At 44.2% G+C, this 14,742-nt stretch overlaps 1 protein-coding gene across 2 annotated transcripts in view; it reads left to right on the forward strand.

Annotated features, from left to right (window-relative positions):
- The first annotated feature begins 348 nt into the window (after positions 1 to 348).
- Positions 349 to 14,742, forward strand: part of C2_1H15orf40 (chromosome 2_1 C15orf40 homolog) — a 136,271-nt gene continuing 121,877 nt past the window's right edge. Inside the window, exons 1-2 of one of the 2 annotated variants that reach the window (XM_086958237.1) lie at positions 349 to 658; positions 6,092 to 6,218. In XM_086958237.1, coding sequence (XP_086814363.1) covers positions 443 to 658; positions 6,092 to 6,218 — 343 coding nt within the window. In that variant the 5' untranslated portion in view covers positions 349 to 442. The remainder of the gene's footprint in view (positions 659 to 6,091; positions 6,219 to 14,742) is intronic. The other variant, XR_015308535.1, reaches the window with a different exon arrangement.

Genomic DNA, 14,742 nt, shown 5'->3' on the forward strand with positions numbered 1-14,742 from the left:
CACAGGAAGTGGACGCGACCCCGAGACACGAACTCTGGTTTCCAGCACCAAAGTCGACTGTCTAGCCGATGGACCCCATCCTCTCCCTTTAAATTGATTTTTAACGAAAACGAATTGTAGTAAATCTGTAGATTCAATTCGCTGCACCACGCCACTGGCGGGGTAAAAAATATGAAAACATCCCTTCATGCCTGATATCAATTAATTAAATGTTTTATTTCAGGACCTTTCAACCACTTGCGAGTTGGAATGACTATCTCTTTCAGGTCCACCTCTCAAATGACAAGTAAGGACTCGGAGTCTGTGCTGCTTTCATTGGCTTCCCAATATGATAATAAAATTGACGTCATTGAAGGGGCGGGGTGTGTTCCGGAAGCGGCAGCTGAATGCACTACGACTACGGGATATGAAAAACAGGGGGTGAGACTTATTGGAGGTGCACATGACTGGTCACCGGGCTGCCGCTTTCTCGCTTACTTTCAGATTACTGTTTCCACAATCTACACCCATTTCTGCGGGGAAGTTGCGTGCTTGTTTTAACAGCCTGGCTTCCTGCTCCACCTCGATTCCGTTGTATTTTCTCAGTGCGACTCTCGGTCAAACGTATTGCTCCTGGCTCGTAAGACGGGCAATGCCTAAGAAAGACAACAAAAAGCAGGTACGGGCCACTGCCAGCAACTGTGTGCCAATGGCAGTTAAGACCAGACCTCTTCCTCTTTGTATATTGTTTGTTAACCTTTCTACGTGTTCTTTTGAATCTAGAGAGTGAGTGAATATTGTGGAGTGACTTTGCAGGAAAGTGACATCACATTTCCATCATTCCCTAGTAGACCCCTTTTCCACTTAGGCTAACATTTATTGTATATGCACCTACATGTGATTCCAATCTTTATTTCTATCTTAACTGCATTTTTTTGCTTGCCCTGTTAATGCAACTCTGTAATTGTTGCCTTCAGTTAAAAGATATTGTGCCCTTAGCAAATGCTAATCCCACATTAACACGTTCCTTCAAAACGGGCATATTGTCTCAATTGAGACGAATTTCTTTCGTACTCCATACAACCGAATTGCTGTTCACCTGAGGCTCACAATAAAGTGGGCATAGTTTTGAGCCAAAGAGGTTGAAGGCCAGTCTCCCCTAAAAAAGAGGAGGGGGTGGGGCACGTCTACCCTCCACTCGTGTCTCGGTTGAATCTTGTAATAGTGTGCCCCTTCTAACCACTCGATCTATTAAGCTGACATCTTTTGAGACAGTGAGTACATTTTTGTTAGAAAATTGACCCATTTTTAATTTAGATTGTCGATTTTAGATAATAGAACATTTTAAAACAAACATCTGGATGATAATATGTTATGAGTTATAATTTTAAGGAAGCAATTCGCTTTTTATCAACATGTATACTGATCTTTTGTGTTGTGTTTTAGGATTAATTTTATTTTTATGCTGCCATTTTTACAAATGACTTCCTGCTCTTATCAGATGTGCAGGGGTAGGAGAGCCAGGGTCCCACCTGCTCCCTGCTGCATCTTATACTTAATATCCTGCCAAGCCCCCACAACTAAGCTTTACCACACCCATATTAAATACAAACCATAACTAACATCCACCCAGCAGTTCAAACCACCCAGAACTTTGCCATCCCTTCAAAATATATAAAAAGTAAAAACTTGCTCTGTGTCCTTTTGCCCACCCCCACTGTCATCTGAATATATCCTCCCCTCACTTGCCCAAACAAAAAATAATTAGAAAATGTTGAACTGCTATCCAAGTCGGAACACCCTCGCTTTAGAAAATGACTCCTTTTTGTGGTACACAAACAAAGGTGCGTAGTCCAGGTGTAGAAGTAGATCCCTCTTTATTAGCAGGTAGTAAGGTGGCAGGTTACAGGATAGGAAGTTACAAATAGAAACCCCACCAGGAGAGAGCTACCCGCTCCTCAGCCTCAGATGACCAACTGACAATCTCCACACAGGGAGGCACACTAACATTCCATTATGTCACAGGACATTCTCATAAAGTGTTAGAGAGGGAAAATACATAGAACCATTTACCACACATCCTCTTCCGTTAACAAACAACAGCAAGTAAGAAGTCAAGATGGAACAGAAGGATTCAGAGGAGACTGTAGAAACAAGAGCTAGTCAAAGAGACAATTTGAAAAGAAGGAAACTCAAGCATGAAAGCAGAAACAAAGGACAATAAAAAGAGGCATGTAGAAAGAAAAACATAAGATGCACAGATGAACTAAATGCAAATTACATAACATGCCCATCCACCCTCCTTAATAAAATAAGGTAGCGATCCTGGCAAATCAAGCAGGGTGTAACAACTTAATGACAAAATCAGTGCAGATGGAAATAAGCACAATAAGATGAACATAGCAACCTACACAGAAAAAGGAAAGCCTTGCGATAAAGACTAGTGCATGACGTGCACTAACAACCTCCCCTTCAAGGGTACACCAAGGAAGGCAATCATTAAACTGTGGAACAAAAAAACTCCCCAGAAAAGGGTACACAAGAGGAAACTAACACCCCTTGAACAAAGTAGAAAGTAGCCACACACTGACAATAGTGGCACAACTACACCAAGAGGTAGCGCTGACAACGCACCCCGGCAACCCACATAAGAGTGATGCAATTTAGACCAACACAGACAACCTCCCCTAATAAAAGGGTACACCATTGAACAAAGTAGAAATTGTTCAACGCGACATCCCTTAAAGGCGGCGCTGACAACGCACACCACCTTCCCCAGAAAAGGGTACACAAGGAAACTGATCCTTGAAAGTTTAGGACAAAATAGTTACATGCAGACAACCTCCCCTAATAAAAGGGTACACCACGTGAAAGTGCGCAACGTAACTTCTCCAAAGAGTAACAACAAGACCCTAGGAAACAAAATGTAGGCACTGACTGGCACCACAACCCCCCAACCTCCCCTACGTAAGGGTACACCATAGGGTACTGACCCCTACTACGTGAATGGGGCATAGACTAGACACAAACACCCCAGCTGCCCAAGCAGGGTGAAGCACAGGATAAACACCCTGTGAGACCAAAAACTGCAACAACCCCAATATGTATACAGAGGACACCATAAAAGATATACACGCCCACCCAATACACGTACTGAGACAATAACACAAGTACAAAAATGATTAACACAAACAACGACGAAGCAGGATTAAATACAGGAAGCACCCCTTGAAAAAGCAAAACAGCAACATCCCCTATGAATAAATATAGGGTTCACCATGAGGTAACATGACCCTAGGAACCACAAATAGGCATAGACTGGCACCACAACCTCCCCTAAGTAAGGGTACACCATAGGGTGAACATGTTGCCTTAGGAAAACAATACAGAATAACCTACAAGACACATTAGTACAGCAAAACTGAAGCAGTAGGTTAAAATAACACAGAATAAAGCCAGACACAGAGATGCTAAGGAATTCTAAAATAAACAAATGAATTAACAAGAGTCAATAGCTCCGGTGAGCGAACTCTCACCCGGGTTCCTGTAAGCAGCTCCTTTTGGAAGTGGCAAGTCCCAAATGCGCTAAGAAGTACTGGAAAACTTGAAATCACCCAAATGGAAGCGCTGAATGAAGTGAAGAAAGTCACGAAATGGGAACCAATGTCGGTAAAGCTCCGAAGACAAAAACTGCTGATATTCTACTTTCCGATGAAGCAGAAATTGGACTTGCACAGAAAGGAAGGCTGGAGCGGACCATGAAACAACAGGAAAGCTGACAGACCAGTGGCAGGACCAGACGGACTCGTTCAGACTTGCGCAATGAAAACAAACAAGAAGGAGGCACGTCATCACGTCAGCGCCGGAAGGCTCACGGCGAAGATGTGCAGACCAGACTGGCAAAGCAGAAAGCTGTGACAGAGAGGCAGACGTCACACAGGGCAAGATGCAGGCTCCACGAGGCAGGTAAGCTTGCGTGCGCGCCATGGCAGTTGGTTTGCGCATGATGTGAAGGCTCAACAGCCTCAAAGTAAAACGCATTGCAAAAGTACACAAAACGCCTGAAAAATGTTCCCCACTCACCACAAAAATACAAATAGGCTTCCAGACGCTGCTTCCACACGCTAAATGACTTGAAGTTGTGAAGGCAGAGGAAACACCACACTGTGGGAGAACACAGAAACGAGCTTGACAAAACGGATGGTGGGTGGCTGTTCCCCACTCACCGCAAAAATTCCAGGCTTGCACACGCTGCTTCCACAGGCTGAATGGCTGGAAGTTGTGAGCAGACACAGGAAGGATAGTGCAGGCTGTTGTGAAGGGAGTACTGGCAGCGCTGAAAACTTCACATGCCTGAAATAACACTCAACAAAATTGGAAGTAGTGAAGGGTAGTGCCAGTGCTGGGCAGCCGTAATAGGACACTCACTGATGTTGGCAGTTGTGAAAGAAACTGCTAGCGCTGGGCGAACTGTCATGGTGCAAAAGCCAAAGAGAAACAGTAGGGTGATCAGGCCAGATGAATCTCACACGCTTTTGTGGCTGGAGATATTCAATTTCCAGATGACAGCAAGGGCGCAGTGGACTCCTTCACTTATCAAACGCCCAGGGTGCAGGCTGTCCAGGGTGAAGAGGACACTGGTGGGGTTTGCTGGGCGTTTCTCCGATTAGAAAAGAATATAAACTTACTTCTGTTTTAATTTTGACTGGGTCCCAAAACAGTCCTTGGTTTCCTTAGTGCCAAGTTGCAGTCCTCTTTATGCGCAGCATAGGTTAGTCCAAGAAACGTCGCCAAAATGTGGTACACAAACAAAGGTGCGTAGTCCAGGTGTAAAAGTAGATCCCTCTTTATTAGCAGGTAGTAAGGTGGCAGGTTACAGGATAGGAAGTTACAAAGAGAAACCCCACCAGGAGAGAGCTACCAGCTCCTCAGCCTCAGATGACCAACTGACAATCTCCACACAGGGAGGCACACTAACATTCCATGATGTCACAGGACATTCTCATAAAGTGGTAGAGAAGGAAAATACATAGAACCATTTACCACACTTTTCACACTTCTTCTGAATATAAAAACAAATCATGTTCTCCTGACTCGTTTGACCAGCCATAGCCATGCTTCTGCGGAGAGCAAACACTATGTTGACAAGCTAACGGAGAGCCCTGTAAGGGCAGTTTTATGTTATTGGCAGACCCATGCTGAGAGGGGACAGTGGCAATAGACTCATACAGATTTGCCACAGGGTTCTCTTGCATCTCTTAAATTTGTGGAAACCCAAAAGATGCAAGAGAAGTTGGGCGAAGCAGTCAACTTCCATTCCGCTTGGATCACTTCTTCTTCTTCCAAGTTCATCTAGGCAGGAGTGGTGGAGGTCTGCATCGGTAGGATTTTCTCCCTGCCTATGTGAAAATCTGTTGTTGCTGAGGTTGAGTCGGTTTCATATCTGGATCATGCCGGAAAGACTATTATGGCTGGAGTATGTTCTCTCTTCAGTTACCATGTATGTGAGTAAAATCCAGGGCATGTACATCTGTATGTAGAAATCTGCCCAGAAAAATTTGCAAATTTCTTAAATTAAAATATTTAGCCTATGTCACCAGAGTTGACCCATCTATTAAATTTAAAATACATAACACACTGTTTAGCTGGTCGACCTTCTAATGTCAGTACCTCACCCAAAAACTTTACAGTAGCTATCTAAACCTATTAAGATGTTGAGTTAAAGCTGGGCTTTCAAGCAGATATTCTGGATTTAGACCCTGAATTCAGAGGAATCTGGCAAAGTAAATATGGGCAGATCCATTTGGGTGTACATAATAAATAGTTCTATGGCGAGTTTCAAACGTTTGTGAGTGATAACCATTGTAAGGTCTTTAAAAATGACCTCTAATGAAAAGTTTCAAACCGTGCTGTGTCTACTATAAAATACTGAAGTACCTTTCTTAACTTTTTAAAATGAATACTTGAATCTAAAGAGCTGATATTGCTTTTGACCACTGAAGAGTTCAAACAGTGTCACAAATGGAAACTTTATTCCTAACTTGTTTTGACATGGAAAATCTCAGATGAAGTAGTAATATGTATTCAAACTGTTGTCTGATTTCACCTTTAGGCAAAGGAGCAACGCAAAGATCCAGTGAATCAACCTGTGGAGTCTGGTCCTGTTGGGGTTGATAAAAACGGCTTCATCACCATAGCTATTCATGCTAAACCTGGCTCAAAACTAAATGCCATTACAGGTGGAGTATACCACTATTTTGTTTTCCATGCATTAATTGAAGTAAAAAATCTAGGAGATTTTTTTTTATATTTTTAACTTCTCATGATTTATTAATTCTGTGGTATAACTTCTTGGTGATAAGGTGTATGGAGTTCTCTGCGTGCACCAATAAACATGGGGAATCCATGTTTTACAGTTTGTGGTCTTTAAAATGTATACAGAAAAGGAAGGAAGAGTGTTCTTAAGCACATTTACTATTTCTACTGTTCTTTTGTGTTAGTTGGATGAAGAGGGTCTTGTGTCGTTCCTATAAACCTATATAGGATCTGCGCATTTAGACAAAATAGACTGTGGGATTGCTGTCCAGACTGATTCCAGATACCCCCACCGGGTATGTTCACCTGTATGCCTAGCTTGCTCACAGTGCCACTGTAAACTCTTCTTACCAAGCAGAGAATAGTTCTTGGCAACTATCGAACATGACAACCCTGTCCCACCAGGGATCTTGGAAACAGTACAGTACTTTTAGCTCAGTCATACGTTCTCACTTTTTCTCAGAGAGATACCCAGTATAAATGGTGGAGGCGTTTTTCAATAAGTATTTATTGAACCAGCGTCATTCTAGTGTAAAATAGGTGTGCTGAAACAACCATAAGACATAAACGATATTTAGCTCCAACAGAGTAAATGAATGCTAGATTTCTACCACAGTGCTAAAATAGTGGATATACGCATGCATATAAATACATGACAGTAATAGTCCGTATGATATTTGGTCCCACTGAACTTTTAAAAATGAAAGTCCACAGAGTGGTTAACTCACGGCCATATAACATTGCCAGTAACCGCTTTCCAGTTTCAATATTGCCTAGAACACTGCCAAGTAGGCAGGTATGAAGCAATGGGTAGGAAATTAATCCATGAATCTTGGGAATTAATGTATATATATTTAGATGCAGGAACGGGGACACTGAAGTGTTTCTCAGTCATACAGACTGCAAGAATTTTTTGAGTGGATCTTTCATTTGCCAGGACATTATGCTTCACGGGGCGTGTAATGGTTCTGTAGCTCACTTATCCTATCTTTTTTTATTTAGCGTTTTAGAACTAGACCAGAGAAATTGGGTATCGATGTGCTTTACATGAGCACCAGTTTAGTTACAGATGGACACACTAATTTTTGTTAAATTATGTGATATGCCGAGGATCACAAGATGTTTAACGTTGTTGCCGAGACTCGAATCTGGTTCCCCAGCTTCGAGGTCAACCGCTCTGGCCGTAAAGCTACATCCTCTCATCCATCATTTGAAAGGTTTCCCAGCTGCCGTGATTAATCCAGTGTTCAAGCTGCTCTCGAATGGGAGGTACTTAATGCTGAATGGTCAAGGTTGTTGTGGGATGCTTCCAGGCATCACATATCTTGTCTCTGTAAGTTCGAGGGTTACTTGTTGTATGCAGGTATTGTTTCCATCAACCGAAACAGTCATGTCGTCTAGTTCCCATAAACCTACATAGGATCTGCGCATTTACACAACATAGACTGTCGGATTGGTGTCCAGACTGATTCCAGACACCCCCACCGAGTATGTTTGCATGTATACCTAGCTACTTCACAGTGCCACTGTTAACTCTTCTTACCAAGGAGAGAATAGAGGAATAAACCTACAGCACATACATAGGATATGCCTACTCAGCTGTGGTGGATTTTTTCCCTCCCCCTCCAGACGTCTCTGGAATAATGTAAGTAGGGGTCTCTGAGAAAAGCACGACCGAACAACTCAGATTTGACCGTTAAATAAGTACCAAACCAACGTTGGCGGTGCCGTGAAGTTCCTATAAGCATATATAGGATTGGCGCGTTTAGACTACATAGACTGTAGGATTGATGATTCCATACACCCCACTGGGTATGTCCGCCTGTATACCTAGCTAGCTCACAGTGCCACTTTAAACTTCTCTTACCGAGGAGATAATAGTTCTTGGCAACTATCGAACATGACAACCCAGTCCCATCAGGGATCGTGGAAACAGTACAATACTTTTCGCTCAGTCACTCGTGCTTACTTTGTCTCAGAGTGATACTCAGAATAAACAGTGGGGATGTTTTTCAATAAGTATCTATTGAAACTGTGTCAGTCTAGTGTAAAATAGGTGTGCTGAAACAAGCATAAGACAGAAACCGATATAAACAATACTAAACACCAACAGAGTAAATGAATTGTAGATTTCTACCATAGTGCTAAAACAGATATATGCAAGCATATAAATACATGACAATAATAGTGCGTACTCCAACTATGCAACCCTAACTAGATGTATCTAAGTGTTCCTAGCATGTATGTAGGTGTAAAGCCAACAATCCCCCTAGGCTGAACGCAACTCCATTACCTGAAGTGAGAGTCTGTGGGACTCCATCTTAGTCTCGAGATGGACACCACACGAGGGATGTCAGACCACTGCGAGCTGGAGTGTCTGCATGCAGGAACCTCAGCCTCTCACGTCAGTGTGTCCGAATGAAAGGCTTTCTCCTCTGCCTGCCTTGGCAAAGATATGGTGTATAAAGGTACCCTAAGGGGATTCTACCTTGCTGTGTCATGTCGGTCGAGGATGATGGAAGGGATGACCCTTAAACATAGTTAATATGCAGGAGATGGTAATCCTGCTGTGATTCTGAGAATCTCCATGCATAATTAACGAGGCTAGATTTCGGGGAAAACCCCACAACATTTTATGCAGCACTTAACTAGGTAAAAGGACAATACTAAAACCTGTTATGTAGTGTAATGGTACTGTAATGGTACTGTAAATATAGGTGAAAAGTTAGGAGAATATCTGGGCCTATATTGGGAAATAAAAAGTGTGGGAAACATAACAAGGAATGATTGCCATCAACTGGTTTGCTTAATTTCTTGAAGGCAGTTTGTGTTAGATATGGTTTAATGACATCTGGTGTGACTCCATATGTTTAGGGGTTCCATTAAAAACTGGCACAACTACACGGAGATCTGGCTGCTGACATAGGTATCCTTACCAGGCCAACAAGCCAACCATACCTACCTATTTCCAAGACTCCAATCAAGCCATACATATGTTAATGTTACCTAGATTTGTATAGCACACAGCTGCCCCAGCAAAGAGTCGTCCCAGCGCTGCCAGCATCAGAATAACAGACCTAGGAACAAAAACGGTAAGACGCCAAGGACAGGAGCGAAGACAGAAAAGACTAGGCTGAAGGAAAGAGGAAGGTTTTAATTGCTTTCCTAAAGTCCAGCAGATGTTCCATCCTGCGGATCTGAAGAGGCAAGGAATTCCATAACTTGACTGCCAAGCAGAGGAAGGAACTACCCCGCCCGAAGGCGTTTCACACGGGGAACACTAACCAGGTGCTGCCCCAAAGAGCGCAGCGGGTGGGTAGAAACATACGGGGTAAGCAAGTTAGTTAGCAGACTGGGTGAGGCAAGCTTTAAGATCTTAAAAGATAGGCACAGCGTCTTAAATTGAATGCGCTTAGCCATAGGTAGCCAGTGAAGTCTCCGGATAGCGCCAGTAGAAGGGCAGGTCCGCGGAAGTCCCAGCAAGGCTCTGGCGGCAACGTTCTGAACACGCTGCAACCGCAGAACCTCAGCCTGATTGGCCCCCAGCAAAAGAGAACTAATATATATATACCATGTGCAGAAAATTAAGACCTGAGGAGTGTACCTTTCATTGATTCAGCACAAGTTCCAAAGTAATAACGACTGACAAAACTGGAAATAAAAAGTGTGGGCAACATTTAGAGAAAATACTGCATCCAATGGCACATGGTTGCTAAAAAACCAGAAATTAGTCTACACCCATCAAGAAGAGACACTTATTTTAACGTTCATGTATTTCTGAAGTTTGAAAATGTATGCAAGATTTAAATGCATTTTTGCCAGATTATGATCTTGTTTCCTTAAATCGACATACAACAAGGGAATTTTAAGTTTTGATGAATTAATAAAGTTGTTACATGTGCTAGTACAACTGTTCTTAGTCTGTGGAGTCGGTGGCACCTATTCAGGGGGTGTGTAGACCCATGAGACTGCTAACCCTTTTTTATTGTCAATCGTCAGCATTTGAGCTAAATAACTGTATAAATGTGGTTCCTACTACAAGTATAATAGTTTTATCAAGTAACAATAATACTTACTTGAAGTCTACTGTATGGCCTCCCCAATGTATTTGGTATATGTTTCAATAAAGTCAACAAAGCTATGTTAAAGAAAAAGAACTATGAGCAATTAAAAAAGTCTTAGTCCTAAACTGATTGCTAGTTCAAAACAGAGAATGAGTTCACACTCTAACTTCAGCAAGTAATCCTCTTCTGACTAAAAACAATTTAGAATTTATGATTTTCTAGAAAATCACATCCATTGTTATGCAATGTTAATTTAATTTATAATGCTCACAAATCACCCCGGGAAGGGTGTCTTGGTGCAGAACAAAACGCAGGTAAAGCGGAAATGACTAAATTAGAACAGCACTGTCTTAAGCAATTTTCTAAATTGAAAATTAACCATGCACATTCGAATGTGACGAGGTAGCACATTCCAGTTATGAGAAGCTAGGTAAGAAAAATACCTGCCCCCTGATCGGGACCTTCTGACCTGCGAGACAGTAAGCAACGCTTTGTGACTGGATCTTAGCAGTCTGACTGGACGATAGTAGGAAAGCTTTGACAATAGTTAGGTAGGACCTTTCAAAGAGGCGTGTTAAACAGCACATTTTTAAAATGATTATTTTTTTCGGAGCGGTAGCCAATGTAGTGAAGGTAGAGGGGAGAGGATGCTGCCCAGGTTGAAGATTGCAAATGAGATGTGCAGTGGCTTTCTGCATAACTTGTAGTTTTGATATCAACCTCTCATTTGCAGAGGCCAATAGAGCATTGCCATGACCTAATCGACTAATGACCAAAGCTTGCACCACAGTTTTCCTTGCTGAAAGTGGGAGAAAAGAAAATGCTCTCCTCCGCAGATGCGTAGTGTAGTAGCAGGTGTCCGTAGTAGCCAAAACCTGTTGAAGTGGGAGACCAAGATGAGATCAAACGAGGGCCCTCATTTTTAACAAAGTGCAGAGAAGACTTGCCTGGTTTGCAAGGCAGTAGCCATCTTTAGTGAAGCAGGTGTAGCTGCCCTGGGGCACATTTTATAAAAGGGGCTCATTTCCATGCTAGTTTTAGAGCCAGGTGCAACCTTACCCTAAAGAGGGAAATCTGTGTGAGCTAATCTTTTCCTGGAAGGGGACAAAGTTTGTTTCACGACTAGAGGGATGGCGATATATGGTGCGGAGGAGGTGAAAGAAACAGAGGAGACCGCCTGCTAATCATCACTGCAGCTGTCATTAGTGCAGCTTTTGCAGTTACATTGGGACCCAGGAGCAGCACAGCTCTCTAGTATGTCAGACCTTTTGGGGAGTTTCAGGAAGTTTAACTGGGAATGCATTCTGCCGGTTTCTTGCCATTGGCTTTGTGGTTTGTAACTCACATTTTCTTGCCTGAAACTTTCTGGCTTAGGCTCTTCAGGTTCACTAACCCCCCTCCCCGCCCCCCCCTGACAAAACAATATTTACCAATAACCTTCCAAGAGTTGCCTTTCTGTAAACAGGCCTGCAAATCTTGTTCTTATCTTGTCAGATTTGCTGTGCATTCAAAGACAGAGGTCAAATTTTAAGCTGTATCTTCGAGGGAGCCTGATGTTTACTTTGCTTTCGGCTTACTTGATAGTTACAGCATGTATAAGCCTTGACTGACCCTATATTGACCGGGAGCGATCCCTCTCTTCAAAGGTAAGGGGAACTTTCCGTTCGCTTCCATTCTCCTCATGATGTTGTCTTGCAGTAACTGGACCCAACTCTCTCACACAAGTGCCTATCATTTTCGGGGCTGCCTTACTAATCCAGTACATTTTGCATGATAAAGCGAGTTACCACTAAATTTTGTGGCATTTATTTTTCTTAGGTCGAAGTCTAGCGTAAGACTGCGCACATGCCCAGTCTCGCTGGCGAGATTTAGTGATATTGGCGAGATTCACTAGCGGGCTTTAAGCCCCGCCCCTCATTTCCATTGGCTGGCATCACCGTTCATGTTAAACGGTGACCAGCCATTGGAAAAGAGCTTCCAGTTACGTACACTTTTCTCTTTTAGAGCCTTCCCACTTGGACTGGCTCCCCTAACTTCCTGCTGGCGTAAAAGGTTTGTTTTCTTCTTTATGGGTCCAAACAGATGGCCCCATAAAGAAGATAATAAACCTTTTACGCCACAAGGAAGTCAGGCCAAGCCCGTCCAAGTGGGACGGCAAAAAGAGAAAAGTGTACGTGCGGGCGGGTGCTCGTTCAATCTTGCTACACCGTTAAATATGTCTAAATCGGGCTCCTCACATCGCATCCTCGAGGCGTCTCTGACCTTGTGCGGTGCAAGATAACGGTGCGAAGGTGGATTCCTCGAAAGGACCGAGTCGGCGTGCGCCTGCTGTCAGACACGATCCATCGCTCGGCATCTCAGTGGGGACTCCGAACACTCACCCAGCATCACGCACTATCCATCCCTGGTTGCCGGGGAAGGAAGGCAGAGCCGTCAGACACGGCCCGCCGCTCGGAGCCGGGGGAGGCTGGCAGAGCAAGGCACCTGCGGTCACGCAACAGCCATCGCTCGTACGTGGCTGGTACGCCATCGGCGCTGGGACCCACTGAGTAGGACGGCTGAGGGGCTGTGGCGCAGCAGCACTATCAGTCTGCAGAAGGAAGCCATCCCCCCTCACGAGCAGACACAATGTGATTGCTCGATGGTTGATAACCAATCCTTCTCCGTCGTCTCTGGGAGCCGCAACGCTCTATACCGTGCCGCGGCGGCTACCTGCAGCCCGGCGTGTGAGTGTGACAGCAGCATGTCACCCATCCCCACGGCTGTGGTCCCGCAATAGTCCCTACACCGACAAATTGGCAATCACAGCGTTCCTGAAGAAGCTTGTGGTTTCCTAGTTGCTATTGATGTGCTGGTGCGAGAAGGGAATTGCATATCGGGGCACATGCCAAACGCCACTGAAAACGCAGCTCGAGGAGCGCGGGGCACTCAGCGCGTGGCACACAGTAAAGTCATTATATCAGGTTACTGGTGACTCGAAAAACAGTCTCTAATAATATAATTGCAAAATAGTTATGTCCGCAGATTTAGCCTTTTATAAAACTTATTGGAGTGAGTTGTACCATCAGATAGCACAGCCAAAAACATCGCTCGGAAAATAGCAGCAGTTCATAAAATGGCTCTTTTTGTGTGACCTTTCCCTGACAGTTCACAGTCGTTAGACAGTCTTAAGATATTTCATTGAACTTCTTCCTTGACCCAAAAAAGTAGGCCTGTGGGGCAAAGGCCTAGTTTCACAACCTGGATTGGGGAGGTGGTCACTTGTTTCTTGTTTGACGTTAGGCATCAAAACGTTGGATTGACTGATGGATTGGTAAACCTTGCGCTGCTGACACACTTAAGCAGCCTGAGGGGAAGAAGAAAAGCTGTAGCTCAGTACTTGGCTGCTTCTGCGTGGCGGAGTTCGCTGGATTCTCGCAGGGGCCCGTGAACAGACCCCTGCTGTTTCTGCCGCCGTCGTCCGTGCCTGGTGAGCCGGGGAGAGGTGAGATGCTACGGGCTGACTGACTACGCTCCTTTCTCCTGGTGCTGCAGCCGCGCATCCTTCGAGCTGGCTGTGCTTCCCCAGTCTCCCCTGAAACCGCTGACTGTCTCGGGTGGGGGGGACTGGCCGCCTTGCCCCGGTGCTGATGCGCTCCCCTGGAGGAGGGTGAACCGGTCCTGGGGTTCTGGATCTCTGACCAACTAGGCAAACCCCGCCCGTGGCTCAGGGAAACAAACACCAGCTGTAAGTTTAGGGTTGAGGACGGGTTTCGGGGTCGAGGCAAATAAGTGCAGGGGTGATTAGGTTCCATTTCAATGGGTATTTCATATGCCATAAGTGCGGTGCTTTAACGAGGTGCTTCACTGTGATCTTAGTTATGTGAAAGGCAGGTAAAGAGCCCAGAATGTGTGACATCGAGGCCATGCCAAGTCAGGTACAGAATTGAGATCATTTGTTGAAGTAACAGGACAGATATGTACGGGCTTAGTGCGACGACGAGTGCAGACACAAAGGTGCGGCCTAAGCCATAAAATAATCTTGCCTATTGTGGTCACCCCTTCAGGAGATAAGATACAACTTTAAAATCGGGTGTAGCAGTGAGCAAATGCATAAGATAGGTATAACACTGAAATTGTGCACTGGAAAATGTAGTGTTTTTACAGGGCATTTAAGACCCAGAGTGCAGAGAAAATCAGACACAGTTCAAGAACTTTGCGGATTTGAAGATCCTGGAAGAGACCTATAACAATGATACTATAGTAACCCAGGCCCTGATTACATTTCTTGTTAATGAAGAAACAAAGGAGAGGTTTTCTGTATCCGCAATTAAGAAAACCGTTGAAATGTTAAAACTTACAGGTGCAGCTGGACTAGATAATTTATCTGCTGTAATAATAAAAG

This window comes from Lissotriton vulgaris, chromosome 2_1, assembly GCF_964263255.1.
Source record: "Lissotriton vulgaris chromosome 2_1, aLisVul1.2, whole genome shotgun sequence".
Lineage (NCBI taxonomy): Eukaryota > Metazoa > Chordata > Amphibia > Caudata > Salamandridae > Lissotriton > Lissotriton vulgaris.